Source organism: Mirounga leonina, unplaced genomic scaffold (genome assembly GCF_011800145.1).
Source record: "Mirounga leonina isolate KUSES-001 unplaced genomic scaffold, KU_Mleo_1.0 Mir_173, whole genome shotgun sequence".
NCBI classification, from domain to species: Eukaryota; Metazoa; Chordata; class Mammalia; order Carnivora; family Phocidae; genus Mirounga; species Mirounga leonina.
The window spans coordinates 11,756,587-11,774,505 of NW_023270447.1; the positions used below are offsets into that span (position 1 = coordinate 11,756,587).

At 38.0% G+C, this 17,919-nt stretch overlaps 1 protein-coding gene across 1 annotated transcript in view; it reads left to right on the forward strand.

Annotated features, from left to right (window-relative positions):
• Window positions 1–17,919, forward strand: part of PLPPR5 (phospholipid phosphatase related 5) — a 90,213-nt gene that overhangs the window by 32,071 nt on the left and 40,223 nt on the right. The window contains exons 2-3 of the mRNA XM_035020284.1: window positions 10,177–10,309; window positions 13,808–14,058. Coding sequence (XP_034876175.1) covers window positions 10,177–10,309; window positions 13,808–14,058 — 384 coding nt within the window. The remainder of the gene's footprint in view (window positions 1–10,176; window positions 10,310–13,807; window positions 14,059–17,919) is intronic.

The window sequence follows — 17,919 nt, forward strand, 5'->3', positions numbered from 1 at the left end:
CCTAGGATATGGGGGCCTTCTGGGTTCCACCTGCCCGCAGTCCTCACCACCACTGCTACCATGTGCAGATTAAGAGCTTGGGTTCTGAAAATGAACTGCCTTGGGTTCAGATGCTGCCTCTTCACTCCACACCCAACCCTAGGTAGTTCACTTCATCCGTGCCTTATTTTCTTCATCTGTAGCTGGATTTTAATAACAATACTTACCTCATATGGCTGTTTTGGAGATTAAATTGGTAAGTATTTGCAAAGGACATAGAATAATCCCTAATACTAGAAATTATGCCATTAAGTTAGTTTTCTTTTCAATGTTTTTTCTCCCCAGATTTATAGAGATATAATGACATATTACATAAGTTTAAGGTGTACAATGTGTTGATTTGATAAATTTATATATTGCAAAATGATTAACATCATAGCATTAGCTAAGACCTCTGTCCTCTCACATAATTACCCTTTGTGTGTGTGTGTGTGTGTGTGTGTGTGTGTGTGTGTGGTGAGAACATTTAAGATCTACTCTTGTAGCAACATTTAAGTATACAGTACAGTATTATTAGCTGTAATCACCATAATGTACATTAGATCCTCAGAACTTGTTAATCTCATAACTGGAAGTTTCTGCCCTTTGACCAATATCTTTCTTTCTTTCTTTGTTTTTAAGATTTTATCTATTTATTTGAGAGAGAGCACAGGAGCTGGGTTGGGGGGAGGGTAGGAGCAGAGGGAGAGGGACAAGCATACCCCACTGAGCAGGGATCCTGACTCAGGGCTGGATCCCAGGACCGCAGAGATCATGACCTGAGCTGAAATCAAGAGTTGGACACTTAACCCACTGAGCCACCCAGGCACCCCGAGCAGTATCTTCCTATTTCCTCCCAACTCCCAGCCCCCTAGTAACCACCATTCTGCTCTCTATTTCTATGAGTTCGACTTTCCTTTCTTTCTTTCTTTCTTTCTTTCTTTCTTTCTTTCTTTCTTTCTTTTTCTTTCTTTCTTTCTTTCACATGTAAGTGATACCATGCAATATATGTCTTTCTTGGCCTGATTTATTTATTTAGCAAAATGCCTCAAGGTTCATCCAGGTTGTAGCAAACAGCAGGATTTTCTTCTTTCTTGTGACTGAATAGTATTCTATTGTATATACCACGTCTTCTTTATGCATTTATCCACAGACAGACACTTACATTGTTTCCACTTCATAGCTATTGTGAATAATGCTGCAATGAACATTGGAGTGCAGATATCTCTTTGAGAGCCTACTTTCACTTCCTTTGGATATACACCCAGAAGCAGGATTGCTGACTCACATGGTAGTTCTAGTTTTAATTTTTTGAGGAACCTCCACACTGTTTTCCATAGTGGCTGCACCAGTTTGCATCCCCACCAACAGTGCCCAAGGGTTCCTTTTCTCCACATCCTCACCAACATGTATTATCTCTTGTCTTTTTGATCATAACCATTCTAACAGGTGTGAAGGTGATATCTCATTGTGGTTTTGATTTGCATTTCCCTCATGATGAGTGATGTTGAGCACCATTTCATGTGACTGTTGGCCATTTGTATGTCTTCTTTGGAAAACTGTCCAGTCAGTTCCTTTGTCCATTTTCAATATTTTGTTTTGTTTTGTTTGCTGTTGAAATATATGAGTTCTTCATATATTTCGGATATTAAACCCTTATCAGATACATGATTTGCATAGATTTTTCTCCCATTTGATAGGTTGCCTTTTCATTTTGTTAGCCTATTGGGTTTTTTGATGTGCAGAAGCTTTAAGTTAGCTTTTGTTAAATGTTAAATATTTCCCAAATTTGCCTCTCAGGGTATCAGCTTCATGATTTCTCTCATAGCTACATACCACCTCAACTATCACTTATTTTTTCTTTAAATTAATCCACTTTACTAACAAATTGTAAAAAGGAAACATAGCATTACCATAAATGAAATACAAATATGAATTGGTAATAGAAGCTAACCATAAAATGAATATACTGAAAGCCAGTGTTTTTCAATTCTAACCAGATATTATTTTCTGCTGAACACTGAGCCTGAGACTCACTCCCTCTTTATTGAAAGAAAAAAAAAAAAAAAAGGAAATTAGCAAGTTCTCACTGCTGTTAAATAAACCCCCACATCTCACTGGCTTCAAACCTTAGAGTTTATCTCCCACTCATGTGACAGTCTAGTGCAGGACTACTGACTGAGGGACTTTGACTCCTGTGTTATGGCACCAACAACTCCTGGGCCCAGAGAACTCTCTGCTTCCAGACAGCAGATGGGGAGAGAACATGGAGAAGATACACATGATTTTTCCTCCTGGTCTGAAACTGACACACATCATTGAACCTGATGTTCCTTTGGTGTAAGTCACCACCTAGCACCAGGCATGCAGGTCCGGACTAGGTAGCCACTTCCCAAGGCAACTTTATAATATGAAAGTGAGGACACAAGTTTTTGTGGTCAAGTTATGAAATATATACGCTTATAGCAAAACATAACCATAGTTTTCTCACCTGTGGGAGGGATAACTAACTACATTACTGTTTATCACTAACTATATTACTTCTTCAGTAATTCTCCTGAATTCATTGAATTCTGTCTCCTAACCTCAATTCCACTCAGAAACTATGTTTCAAGAATTTAGCAACACCTTAATTAGCAAAAGTGCTGGAATACATATAGACACTGAAGTAACCTTAATTTCTCATATCATGACACAAAGTTAATGAGATAGTACCCCGTGTATCTTTTTACCTCTTGGTATAGCTTAGAACCTTCTTTGGCTAGCTTGAAATTGACGATGGGAAATGAGCTCTCTCTATATACATGCCTGTATAATAACCAAGAAGGCACAGTGTGTTTGATAGGAACCTAAATATAAACCCAATGCTTTCCTACATTTTAAAATTTAAGTCTGTGTCATGACCTTTATGGATAAAGTTGCCTTTCAGATATTATTTCACATATATCTGAAGTGTATGAGACAGGTGAAGTACTATCACACTGATTGCATGACCTCTACTGCTGCATTACATCTGAGATGGTTTTCTTGTACCAATTTCAAACCAATGATGCATGGATGTCTTTGAATCATCACCAGTTGAAAGAGAGAGGAATTTCTAATCAGGTTTTTATAAATAAAAACACAAAGCTGTTTGGAGTTTGGCATTTGATGAAAGTCTACAGTGATTGCATCTTCCTGAGAAAACTTACTTCAGTATTTTGTCATTAAGGAATATAGATACTAGAGGGTCAGCCTCTGGGAATTGAGGTATAAGAGCAACATTATGCACTTATAACAAACATTTAAACATTTATATTTGGGGATTTATGATTTGCACCTGCACTTTTGTAGGTTGCTATTCATTGGCAAGATGGGTTTTTTACTCACTACCAAACAGGGTAATAGATAAGATATAGGACCACTACCAGTTCTATTCTCAAAGATGGGATAAAGACATGGATAGGTCATTTAGCAAAGGGGGTGTGTGTAGGTCCAACTTCATAAGCAAGGTAGGGGTCAGAGGACTTCATAATGTCAACACTGAGTTCAATAAAGAATAATGGAGTCACTCCATCAGAGGATGGGGTATAAAAGAAATATGTTATTCCAGCTTGGGGAGATCTGTGGAATGTAAGGCTTCTGTTTACCCGGCGGGTTGAGGTTCAGGAACACAGGTCTTGCCTCCAAGAACATAGACTGTCAGGTTGCAGTTAGAAGGGGACTGTGACTCAAAGAACAGCACAGTTGCTCAGACACAACCCTGGCTGGGTAGGTAAAAAGATGAGGGCCCTTCAGTACCAGCTTCTGAGCCCTTTAATGGTATCATCACATTCCATATCAGATTTACATGGACCATGAATAGACACCACCAACCTTCCACAGGGGTTGCTTAAGAGCTTCCTATAGAACTGAGGATCGGGCAAGGGCTTTCTCCTTTATTGGCAGAGGAAGAGTCGGGCTGGGATGAGTTAGTGAGTCCAGATGAAGGGAACTGGAAGGCAGATGCAAGAAATGAAGTGAGGGTCGACTCCTATGTACTTACTGTGCCAACTTACACTTTCTCTTCCAGTAGAGTCTCTCTCTCTCTCTTTTTTTAATATCCTGGTGAATAAAAAGCTTTTGCTAAGGTGGAGGAGCTATGAACAGCTGATCCATGGGAAGCCAGTGGTGGATTCACCTCACTGGGGCCACAGGCATTCTTATTCCTCATGTTCCACTCCCTTCTCACTGTGCTTTCTGTGGACAGCTGGGGGCTAGAGGCAGGCAGAAGGAGGGGTCATGTTCCTTCTCAGCCCACCTCAGTTAACATGGCTCCTCACCTCAACTGTCTCTGGAAACAGGTTTCATTTATTAGTTCACAGAAGAAGGAAGATGTTATCAAGGAGAACTACAAAGTGACAAGGTTTTAAGTAATTCCTGTCTCTGGATTCCATGCGCTGTACGTGTCATGTTTCCCCCTCTCCCACTCCCAAGGAAGAAAGCAAATCAGTTATGCTCTTTACCCAAGGGCTGCTTTGGGAATTGAATGAAAGTGGCAGCCAGTGACTCCAGATTAAGAACTTCTTCTTGATGATGGTGAGAAAATAACCAATCCACCACGTCTTCGATTCCACATAAGAACCAAGAGTATGCAGAGGAAACATGAAGAAATGTCATTGAAAACGGGATCTCAGAGAAATAACAGCAGAGTTAGAAAGGGTGGTGCAAATCTCCTTTGGTGTTTGTTGGAAGTTTGGCATGTATGTCAAAAGGATTAGGAAAGTAGCTTTTGAAACTCAGTTCTTTCACTCTCGGAGACCCCAGGATTGTAGAGGTCCTTATGACCTTATGCTTTGTGCCCTAACACTGTCCCCTTAAAACTGTAGAAATGCTAGGAATGTGGTGGAGCTCCAGGGTGTAACCTGAATGTTGGGAAGTGTGAATAAGGAGCTGGGGGCTGTGGGGGGTGAGCTGGCTTAACCTGGAAAAGTTGGAGGAAAAGCTTACAAGTTTCTAGGCAGAAGCTATGGTCAAAACAGCTCTGAACTCAGATTCAGATTCTGGCTGTGCCAGTAACTGTGTGACTCAGGCATGTTTAACGTCTCTATTTCTCTCTGGATAAGGTGTCCTTATCTATAAAATGGGCAGATTGAACTGGATTTCATTCATGCATACAGCCATTCACATTTATTGCCAGGAACTGTGCTTTAATATGGAAGTATAAAGATAAACATTATACAGTCCCTGCTTTGGAGAAGCTCGCAATTGAGCGGAAGAGACTGATGTTGCTGATAGTTACAAAATCATGAGGAAAGTACCATAGTAAATGTACAAAGCGCTACTGGAACACAGAGAAGGGATGGGTTGCACCAGGAATAGACGTAAGGAATAGGCAATATTTAAATTACATCTCAAGCACAGAACTATGCCTTGCCTACCAAGCTATACTAAGTGATGGGCCAAGTATAAAAGCCTGGATATATGGAAATGCCTGGTATGTTGGAAGAATTTAAATGTCTAGCTGTGGCTAGAACATAGCATGTGTGGAGGCTGTTGTAAGAGTTGCAGAAGCTGAAAAAGGTGGGTTTAGGCTCAGCTATAAACCATCTTTTATGACAATTCCCGTTATCCCATTGGTTGTGAAGGCACACTGAAAATTATAAATAGAAAATTTGGATTGCACACATTTTTTTTCAATGTATCAATCTGGCAGTAGATGGCTTGAAGGCCAGAGAAAAAATGGTCATATTTGAAATATAATTAAGATGTAAAAGAACAGGAGTTAGCAATTGCTGGAGAGAGGCAGATGAGGGGGACAGAGGTGTCAGCATGGTGTGTAATGGTGTGAGAGTTCTAGCCTGAGTGTCTGAGTGGAGGATGGCAGGTTAACTGAGATGGTGACATGGAGGGGCAGGAGGCTTAGGGTAGGAGAGGTGAATTTCCTTTTGGGTGGGAATGCTCTGAGGACTTCAATATGCAAATCTGAGCATGTTGAGATGTTGTCATTTAATAGGTGGTTGGGGGCCTGCATCTGGAGGTCAGAGAAGAGAGAAAAAGCTAGGATTCCTTAGAGTAGCAGGGGTTGTAATACCTTTGGGAGAATAAAGTCCTCCAGGGAGACCTCTCACAGGACAAGAAGAGAAGAACCAAAATAAAATACCAGGAACATAGAATTTAGGTTTGTAATTCGCTGACGAGAGCTTTTGCCTCCAAGGCAAACTCAATCTACTTTAGCTTCTGTTCAGGTCATGTTGAGAGCTACCAGAAGGAGGGTCTACCTCCACTCCTCTTCCAATGTTACCTTCCTAGTAAGGTCTATATCTAAATCCTCTTCATCTATCTGATCACATCTATCTACCTTTTCTCTAAGAGTAATCAGGATCACACCCTTTCTTTGATGCTGTGTTACTTTGAATTCTCCTAGAAGCAGGTACAAAATGTGATTAGATGTACAAGAGATTTATCAAGAGAAACACCTGTAGAAGATAAAAGTTTGGGGAGGGCTGGGCCAGAGAAGGCTAGGAGAGGCCTCAGACTATGATGGAGGTGTGACCTCTGTGAAGGAGAGGAGGAAGGTAGGGAAATTGGGTATCAAGCCCCTCAGATAACAACACAGTTTCAAGAAAGACTTGGCCAGGCTGATTGGCAGTTTTAAAATCAAAATTGCCAATCTGAGGTATCTCACATCTCAGGGGAACAGGCTTTCCTGGGTACCCCCACCATGCTTAGTCAGTCATTTGCTAGAAGGAACCCACAGGAAGTGCGGTCCCAGTGGAATAGCAGCTGGGCATGTGAGCTGGAAAGCCTCCCTGCAGCAGGAGACTCTGAATGGCACATCTCACTTCAACCACAGATGCTTCCAGTGACTCAGTAGCATTTCTTTCCAAATGTGCTACTGGCAGTTATTGTCCAAACCAGTTAAAACTCAGACTCCTGCCATTATTCATTATTTCATTTGTGTCCACCCAACTAGGTTATAAAGCTTTCTTTAAACAGCAATGCCCAACATGGAGTCCTTAACTCAGAAGGTATTTAAGTATTCATCATAATAAAAATTGTTTTATTTTCATTACATGAATCTGCTGATGGTAATAAACAATGGGAGTTTGAACTTAGGAAATTGGGATGGGTGGAGGGGTTAAGGGAGAGTATAGTTTGGATGAAGAGTTCCACAGATACCATAGTGAGGGGGGACAGAAATAAAGTAAGTGAAGTAGACACACCCACGAGAGAAAAGCAGACGCTAGGGTGTAGGCACCTACATTTGTTGAGATAAAGTCCCAGTAGGCACACAGAACACGATATCCAGAGAATGTGGTAGAAAGGGCTAGTCTAGAGAAAGAACTAGCGTTGTGGGGGAGGGGGGAAATCCAGCAGGATGGGATGGATGAGAGTTGAAGTAGACATCACTGCAACTCCCTTTTGTTGAGAACTAAGCTTTCTGCCCAGAGAGGCAGTTTTCATGCACCATGACACACCTTCTTAACTTTGGTGAATTGGACCAGAAGAGACACCTGTCCCCAGCTGAACCCCCTGGGAATTTGGAGTTGGGATGCAGTAAATCTAATTAGTTGAACTTTCCCTGAACTGAGCTGACATGTTCAAAATAGGGCTCTTGGAAACTGTTGGGGCAATCGTGTACGCTAAGAAGCAGGAGAACTGGTTTGCAGAAAGACAAGAATGAGTCAGGCATTCAGAGAAGAGCTGAGAGGCAGTGTAACTCCAGAGACAGGGAGTGAGACGGAGAGAGTAGTTGCCTGGACTCCTGAGGAATTTCCATTCCTGGACCTGATCCTGAGCCCCATCCCCCAAGTTCTGAGATAACACTCCAAACCCTAGAATAAATTCCCAGTTTTGCTTAATCCAGTTTGAGAGAGTTTCTTTTAGTAGCAGCCAAAGAGTATTGATTGAGACAGTGTTTCAGCAGATAGGCTGAAGACACAAATAGGGAATTCAGAAATGTGCAATGTGCTGACACACAGCCAGGCAAGAGGTTAGCATTAGGAAAACAGAAGCAGAGCCCTAGGAAGAGGGGCCTGGACAAGGCAGGTCTTTGCCTGGTAGGAACCTGGTAACCAAATGCGTTATCAAGTCAGGGACGAGCATCCAGGATCTGGTTATAGGAAGGAACTAGGGTGTAAGGTAGAGCCTTCATCACAGGAACAAGGCAGAAGTTGATTATTAGGAGTCAGGCAGAAGGTCAGAGGCTGACTGAGACCTTCAGATCTAATGAGGATGGAATTCACACATACATTTAGTAAGAACTATTGGGTATCTGTTACATTCAGAGGAATTTTGTGTATCGTGGATTAACAGACGGAGTTGGGGGTAGGGCCAGGGACTAGGGGGTGGAGCCAGCCTGGGGGTAGAGACCCCCTGGTACATGCTCTGGAGGAGAGAAGGCTTGGGAGGGCAGAATCAGGCCAGGAGCCAGGCAGCTCATGATGTGGAGTAGGTGAAAGATTTTTAGAATTTGGAACATTGTAGGGCAAAACAGACGTGGAAGAAGTTGAAACTGAAAATTCAGAAAGCAATTTCTTCCAAAGAGCAGCAGAAGAGTGATTCAGAAAGGAAGATAAGAAGATGTCAGGCACACAGCTTATCTATTTGTCAGCTTCTACTAGGGCCCTGGTGGCAACTGATGAACCCATAGAAAATACCTCTTGTGCCTCTTCAGGCCAGATGAACTGTTTCATCACCCACCTGCTCTACTTTACCAAAGTTAAAAATTTCAAGAGGATTTGGGAGGCTATAAATGCCAGCCTTTCCTAATTCAATCCAGTCTTACCAGAGGCAAGATTGGATTCCTTTAATATAATTCAGCTCAACATCTACTGGTTTAACCTTGAACCCTGACCTCCTTGGAAGAAGAGATACAGTAAGAAAAGAGGAAAAGTTAGAAAGAATAAAAATTAAGAAATGCTCTATAATCTGTTACTCATATTGGAGTAGAACTAGGCCAAACACTTAATCTCCTATGAACTTCTGTATCTCCCACTTATAATTTTGAGTATCCTGTAATTACAGATACTACCTTTCGTCAGGACCCCAAAAACATTTTTCCAGGCAATGTTAGGGACTCTCTGTATAGTATGTTACTTAACCTAGACAAGATGTACTGGAAACTAACCTTAATAATGACAAATTAGGCAACATAACATTTGCTCCATTTCTTTTCTCTTAATCATATTTCTAGTGTTGATCATGGTATTAAATAGAGTCAAAAGATCTGGGGCTGAGTCAGCAATTTCTGGTTGGCTTCTGACTGGCTTGATGGGGAGCAAATTTTTTAACCTCCCTAAGCCTTCATTTTCTCGTTCATGGAGGAATATTAACACATGCCCTAATACCTTGCTGGGTGATTTTAAAGGCCATGTATGAAAACCGCTGAAAATGGTATAAACACCAAGGGAAAATAGGCAGGTCCTTTAGTAAATCAGCATAGTAGAGCAAAGAATCTGTACCAGAATCTAATTTTTCTCCTTACTGGCTCTGTGGCTTTGGGCAATTCATTTGAGCTTCAAGTCTTGTTTTTTTCAATTATAAAAGAAGTATGATAATATTTTCTGTTTCATTTTTTATGAAGATTAAAATGACATATGTATACCAAAATATAAAGAATATATTAATGACTACAACTTTTAATACTGTCTCAGAATAGAATAATGAGATTTTGGTGAAGGATAATCTCAAGGCCAAATACATGGGAATTGATTTTGTTTCTTGTTATGAAAGTATTAATATAATTTGACTTTAGGTTGTCTTTATCTGATCCTTTCTAGAATATTTTCATAGAAAATTGTTCTGATTTCTGTGAAATGTCAAATTTAAGCAAGACATAATCACTTAAAAATAAAACATGGAATTCAGTTACATACCAAAAATAAATATGTGTGTCCTTAAAGATCCTTTGTAAATTTTTTTTGAATGAAGTCTTTCAGAAAACAAAAATGGTATGGTACATTTGTATTCATAATTTATCAGTTTAATACTCCCTTGAATTGAGAGAAATATGGGTTGTATACATAGGGATAATGTTCTAATAAAAGGGTTTAGTTAAGCAAATATGATTCAGTTTTAGATTGAGATTGTTACCACTCAAAGGAGTTACTTTCTTGCATTTTTTAAAAAATAAAATTATTCTGCATTTATATTGCTTAAATTCTAATGTTCTTTAACCTTTTATTTTCTTGCAAGATAATAGTTGGAGAAACTGCAGTGTTTTGTCTACAACTGGCCACACGGGATTTTGAAAACCAGGAGAAAACTATTTTAACTGGAGATTGTTGCTATATAAACCCACTGGTGCGGCGAACTGTACGATTTTTGGGTATGTGTTCATTGAATTATTTTTATTGTTGCTGAAACCATGTTTATGTATAAGCTAACCCTTAAAATGATCAGCATTTTAACTCTATGCAAATATTGGATTATATTTTATTTGAAATGTCTGTTTGGTTTTAAAAATAACAGTGCATACTACTTTCTCTTATATGGCTCCACCTCAGATGTAATTTCCATATTATTTTAAGAAAAAAAAAAAGAACACCACACTTGGATGTTTAATATTCTTTAAGAAACTAAAAATTATATAATTAGAAGAAATGATTTACTGTGTTTATGAAATTTCAGAAACAGTGCTTGGGGAGAAATGATAATCTAGTTAGATTGTTGAACATCATGAAAGACAAGAAAAATAGCTTGGCAAAGAAAAGATATGTTGTGTTTGTTAATTATCAGATGTAGCTCTCCATGCACTACCTCTGAACTTTTTTTTAATGTGAACAAAAAGGTATTAGTGATTTTATTAGAGGAAAAGATTTACTATTATTATATTGTACACCTGAAACTAACATAACATTGTACATTAACTATACTGGAATTAAATTTAAAAATTTTTTAAAAAATTTTTTATTATATTATGTTTAATTTTAGAAAAAGATTTACTGATACTTGAGCCTTCAGTCTGAAATTCTAGCACTAATACATGTAAGAATTGATGAATTATTGAAAATCATTTCAATTCAGTAGAAACTTGGCCAAGACAAATTTTTTAACTGGACACAATAAAGTTTAATATAAATTATCATTTCCAGTATTTACCAGATAAAAAAGTATGTCTGTATATGCTAAATAAAATTTAAGATAAATTTTTATCTGTATTTAGATTGAGATTAAGGTCCTGTACCCTTCAATGTATTTCTCATATTGGTGGGATCAAGATGAAGACTTTAGAGATATTATGCATAGATCACCTAATCTATATATAAATCCACTTAAAGATTAATCAAATGTTATCTTGCCTTTGAATCTCTCTAAAGACAAAAGGTCTCCATATCTAAGACTGTTCTTTTTATTGCCATCAAGTTATGCATCTCCAAAGCCCTCTTTTATACTGTTGAAGTGATGACAACTTTTATATGAAACTTTAAAAAGCTATTTTTTACATGCATCAATACTGTGTTCTTGACTCATTATCTTTGCATGAGTCATTTAATAACAAAATAAGCAATAATATACTCAAAACTAAAAATGATAAAATTGACACTTTGCAAAATACTGTTAAAGCAAATTTTATTATGCCTACTTAAGTAGATATTTTTTTGCATTTGCACACATATTTCTAAAGAATATATGGCACAAAATAAAGCATGTTTTAAATCTGTGTATGTTTCTCATTATATGATTTTATGAAATATTTACGAATGCTTGATTTGTTTCTTTTCCCTTGTTCATTATGATTTGGATATTTCTGGTTTGTTAAAATGGGAAGTTTATAAGCAAAACATTATTGCATAATAGGGCATCATTCTTTGTAGGGACTTTATCCTGGTGGTCAGCACTGTGGATACATTCATGGGATCTCACTTTAATAAGTATCTTTGTAGCTACAGTATTGGCCTTGGGCCTGATGCACTGAATATTTTAATTCAAAAGCACATTTAGAAACTTTACAAGTATCAAGAGACATTTCCATATCCTTATCAAATACTTCTATTTTACACAGGAAAACTTATTACAACAGATAAAGAGAATGGTTTGGTTAAATAAAATGAGTACATCTTAGCCTAGATTTCAAGGGAGTAGAGATGAAGACTTGCCAGCTAAGTTCCTGTGCTGGGCCATGATGTTTGGAAGCAGAGGTTATGTACATGAACGTTCTATTAAGCTCCTCCATTCTCTTTCATTTCTCTGCCTCTCCTAAGTTTCTGCTTTTGATAACATTTACTTGTATGACTCATGAAATGCCGGGAAGATGTAAAGAAAGACCTTTTCATTATTTCCTTTTAACGTTTCTAGATAAAGAACTAAGGTCTTTGTTTCGTTGCCATTGTATACACATAGAGTTTTGCTATGTGCAGGTTTATGTGCCTGAGCCTTTTATAATCTTATATAATATTTCAAAAATTAAAAGGATAGCCATGCTTCTGATGCTGGAAAATTATTTGATCCTGCACAACTTTCCTGGTGACTTCCTAATAACAGCCAATAATTATGTATAAAGGTTTAGCAAACAAACAATCCAGAAATTTATGACTAAGAAATAAAGCATCTGATTATTATCATAGAACCATATGACTTTTTAATGAACCAACTGTTTGGGAAGTTTTCTCCTGGCATAATGTAAAAATGCCTGATGGAATTTTACTTCCCAAAATTAAGAAGAATAGATTTCTTCACATTGATACCACATCCTCAAAGATTGTTATCTGTCGGTTTAATTGAAAATGGTGCCAAGGAATTTATTTTGCCTAAATAGTGGAGAAAAATAAATTTTGGTTCTAATGACCAATGACATTGAATTTAGAAATTTTTTTTTTAATTTGAGTAAATTGTCACATTCCTCATAAAAAAAAAAAAAAATCTGTGTATACTTAATTTTATACGTTCCGGTAACCAAAGCGAATAAATTTTAATGCTGTGAAGATAACTGAAAAGTCATAATTTTGACTGCACTATTATTTACGAAATTGCCCCAAATTTGATAAAGTCCAACCATAAAATATAAGGTGGAACTAAGTTACTAGTCGTTATGTGACTTTTTAAAATGTGTTTGTGAAAGCAGTGTAGAAAGCAGTCTGAACCATTCTTCTTAAGATTTTCCACGACATTTAGGGCACCTGGGTGGCTCAGTTGGTTAAGCGACTGCCTTCGGCTCAGGTCATGATCCCAGGGTCCTGGGATCGAGTCCCGCATCGGGCTCCCAGCTCGGCAGGGAGCCTGCTTCTCCCTCTGACCCTATCCCCTCTCATGCTGTTTCTCTCTCGCTCTCTCAAATAAATAAATAAATAAAATCTTTATTAAAAAGATTTTCCACGACATTTAAATGAAAACTAATGGCATTGGATTTTACTGCTAATTGGTACCTCCAGCAGAGTTAAAATCAGTCTGAATGGGTTTAAGAGGCATAATCAAAGGGAGACACCTGCTCTGCTTTATGTTTATAAGATGCAAAATATTTTCAAAATAGGGAAAAATCAAGATGGCTAACACTAGTAGAAGGTGAGAAGCTGAGCCCTCTCCAGAGAAATATGTCTCCTTTTTAAAAATTGCATTACCCAAACACAGTCTTAGAATATATCTTCTTCTTTTATCTTATGTCATAAACCTGCCATGCATAAACTGTAGCCAGTGGTAGACAGCTCGATATGTTAAATAATTTAACACTCCCACTACTCCAGAAAGCAAAGAATTGGAGAGAAGTGAAATGGAAGGAACCACATGTATGTATGAATTATTTTATAGTTTCTAAAATATTTCCATGTTGGCTTATCGTAAACTGAAATACAAACAAAACAGAGTTACGATGGTTTGTTTTCTTCCTCAGGTATTTATACATTTGGGCTATTTGCTACAGATATCTTTGTCAATGCTGGGCAAGTAGTCACAGGGAATCTGGCTCCACATTTTCTTGCCCTGTGTAAGCCCAACTATACAGCGCTTGGATGTCAGCAGTATACACAGTTCATCAGTGGGGAAGAGGCCTGCACGGGCAACCCAGATCTCATCATGAGAGCAAGGAAGACGTTTCCATCCAAAGAAGCGGCTCTCAGTGTCTATGCAGCTATGTATCTGACAGTAAGTAAGGATTATTAACCAGTCTTAGTCTGCCTTTCTGTTCATTCTCCCAATGTAGAAATTCTTTTTCTCTGCCATAATGGAAGTCACATTAACAGCTTAATTTATTAATTAAATTTAATAAAATAAAATTATTATTATTATTAAATTTAATTTATTAATTAAATTTAATATTTTAGCCATTTAATTTATTTTTAATAATAGCTGTTTGGACTGTGAATAGAATTAAGTCAGTTGACTCTCATGAGATTATGTGTGGGTAGTTGGTTGTCTTAAAGAATATAGTCATTAGCATTTCTATTTGAGAATATGTTTGTCTTTATGTTAAATAGGGCTTAATGGAAACAAATTTGTCCCGTAGCCGTCCCCATAATCTTATAATAGCCCAATTAAGAAAACTATCCAGGCCTCTTAGCTGCCTACTCAAGCTTTAACATTCTCTGGTGGAGGTGGGGAAAGGGGCAGTCTTTTCTTTAGAAAGTTTTTTGTTTGGTTATTGGTAACAGTTGTCATCATAATATCTCAACTAGTGTTTCACTACTTTCGCACAGAGCTAGCCAAAATGTCCTTGTAAATTATGGGTTTTTTTTCTTTATTCTTGAGTCTTTGCCGTCATTTTGGTGGTGAGAGCCAGACCCCTCCCGCAGATGTCCAGGACCTCTAGGTGGAAGTAAATGGTCATGGTTGAGTGCGTTACGGCTTCACAGGGGTAGAAAGAAGGGCAGCCTTGACAGGCAGCTCCTGGACCCAGCATTCCTGCCATCTGCCCTTCCCTCTATTACCAGGATCTGCCTTGTAGTTCTGGAGCTGGACTCCCAAAATATATTCTATAGGCTTTTCCATGCCTACAGTAAAAAGTTCAAAGATTTTAAATGTCTTTCGGGGTTCTCCTTTCCAATGATTCTAATAGCTCCTTTCTTCTGATTCCAGCTCATTGACTAGAGATCTCAGGACCTGTTCATTGCTGATGACTTAAAAAAAACTCAGAATTATTTTTACCCTCAAGGAGCTATTTGATTACGGAAATATTTCTGATATTCTTAATGCAGTCGTGTCTGCTTGTCTCTAAAAGCAGAGAGAATACCCAGTAATACCCTATGACATCTCTACTTGAGATTGGAAACAAAATTACTGAATAAGCAACAATTTAGGAGGGAAAATATAGCACCATACATACCGCTCACAATGGCAGGATAATTCTGGAGGCCATAAGTACATGCATTTTAACATTTCTAAAGTTTTCAAGCTGAGCTAATTCTGTCCCTCACAGCCTGGACTTTTAAAAATCCCATCAAAAAAGGTTTTGTAGAGTTAAAGATCAAATCTCATCCTATCCATTTTCTCTTCCACTGTCTTCTGACTTCTGTATAGTTTGTCAGTTACAACTGCCTTCTTCCCCAATGTGCTCCCAACTCCACTCTTCCAATTTCCCCTGATTTCTTTATCCCATCAGCTTTGCTTTCTGCTTCCCATTCTAAGGCACTACAGACTTGCTATAAATCTGTTTATCCATGCATATTCTTTCTTATTCATTATATTGCTTCACCACATGTCCCATCTCTCTTAGAATATGAAGCATTCAGCCTGAAAATGAAGATTTAAAACTTGAGTGAATCAGAAGTCACAAAATACTTTTCATTCATTGTCATCACTTCTAAATCTGACCTTGTTATTTGTATCCGAGGATGAATTGCAAATATCTGCATATATATATGTGATCAAGCCAATGACTTGAGACAAATTCCAGAATACTCTCTGAACCCAAATCCTGTTACATGATTATTTTAGCACTAATAGATGATTGGTTTTGCTGTCTAACCAGGGTTTGCCAATGGTAGTGAATGTGTGAGTACTATAAATACTTGATCTTTTTGTTCTGCCAAAATCGTGTTTTCAAAGGCATCGCTTTGGGAGAAGGCATTATGCTTTTAAGTCCTGGAGAAATCTTAATATCTTGTCTTGCCTCTGGTCAGCTGGCAAGTGTTTTAGCAACCTCTTATCTATATATAAAATATATTATAATTATATAATAATTATAATTACTGTAGCAAACATTCATTGAGCATTTACTGTGTGTCAAGCACCAAGTGCCTCACTTTTACTTACTTAATATATTACTAATTGTATTAAAATTTATTCTTTATTGATTGCTATTACTATTTATGTAGTAATTGAGTATTTGTATTAATTTACTGGATCCTTATAAAAACTCCTTGAAGTATGTAGTATTATTATGCCCATTTTACAGATGAGGACGCTCAGAAAGTGAAGTAACCTGTCCAAATCCATAGAACCACCCATTTCCCTGGCTACAGTGATTCCAAATATTCCAGACAAGGGATATTAAATCATATTAGTTCTAGTGTGTGCATGGTCAGCTAAATTTCCTCCTGCTGCCACATAATCTCAGCATCCATAAAGGTTATGGCCGAGGGTTCAGATGGTAGATATGTTTAGAGAAAAAACATTTAATAACTCTCCAGCACTCGGAAATCTTCTATCATTAAACAGTGGTTCAGACTAAAAGTCAGGATCCCTCCTTGTAATTACATTGCAGGGTACCTCTGTCTTCTTAACAATAGATTCTGTTCTCTGCTAACTGCTTTTCTCTCTCCCCTGCCACCCGGTTATGAGTGTGGGAGTGTGGGCGGCTGCTATGGCAACTCTGGATATAACTCCTGCTGCAAACGTAGGCATTCCAGTCAGGTTTTGCTGTTATATTTGAACCCGTATACATATATATTTCTTCCCAGCTTCACTAGAGACACCTTGGGAAAACTTTATAATAGAAATGTTGGAGTGGGGGCGCCTGGGTGGCTCAGATGGTTAAGCATCTGCCTTCGGCTCAGGTCATGATCCCAGGGTCCTGGGATCGAGTCCCGCATCGGGCTCCCTGCTCGGCAGGGAGTCTGCTTCTCCCTCTGCCTCTGCCTCTCTCTCTCTCTCTCTGACTTTCATGAATAAATAAATAAAACATTAAAAAAAAAAAAAAGAAATGTTGGAGTGTTTCGAACTAATGCAGTCTCGTGAAATGCTTGCCGGAATTTTGATGAGTAGGTAAATAAATAGGAAAACAGCCATATATTCAGGATTTTCTTTTTTTTTTTTATTAAAGTTTTATTTATTTATTTGCGAGAGAGAGAATGAGAGACAGAGAGCATGAGAGGGAGGAGGGTCAGAGGGAGAAGCAGGCTCCCACTGAACAAGGTGACCGATGCGGGACTCGATCCTGGGACTCCAGGATCATGACCTGAGCCGAAGGCAGTCACATAACCAGTTGAGCCACCCAGGTGCCCCCTATTCAGGATTTTCTGTGGAAACAGGCTTATTGCTGTATTTAGGTAGAGATAAATTTGTTTAATGTTGTGTAGGTATTACAAACATGTCAATACATAAATCAAAATAAGTAAGTTCTATTGTGAAGTATATGAATAAGAGCTGCGGCATATTTTTCTGATGTTTCTCTTTGTGGATTAGTCAATAAAATTAAGGAACTTGAAATCTCCCTTAGCATTTGACTTTAATTAAGGCTTTGGGGGTAATTTGATAACAGAGCTGTTCTCTTTTGCTTTACTGAGAACTTTCAGGGGGAAAAAAAAAATCCCTATGCCTATTTTTGTAAATGTTGTTGGTTTCCCAGGAAAAAAATTCTGAAGGGTATTTAACCCTCAACCATTAAATTTATAATTCAGTGTTAAGTCACATTGGAATAATATTTGAATTTAGTTTTGTGTTATTCATTCATGTAAAATGAACAGTTTTTCTAATTAAAGTCAAATGAACTTCAAAGTTGAGAATGAGAAATAATGTTTGGTGACTTTCCAGTTAACCTCATAAATCAGGGAAACAGAAAGACATAAA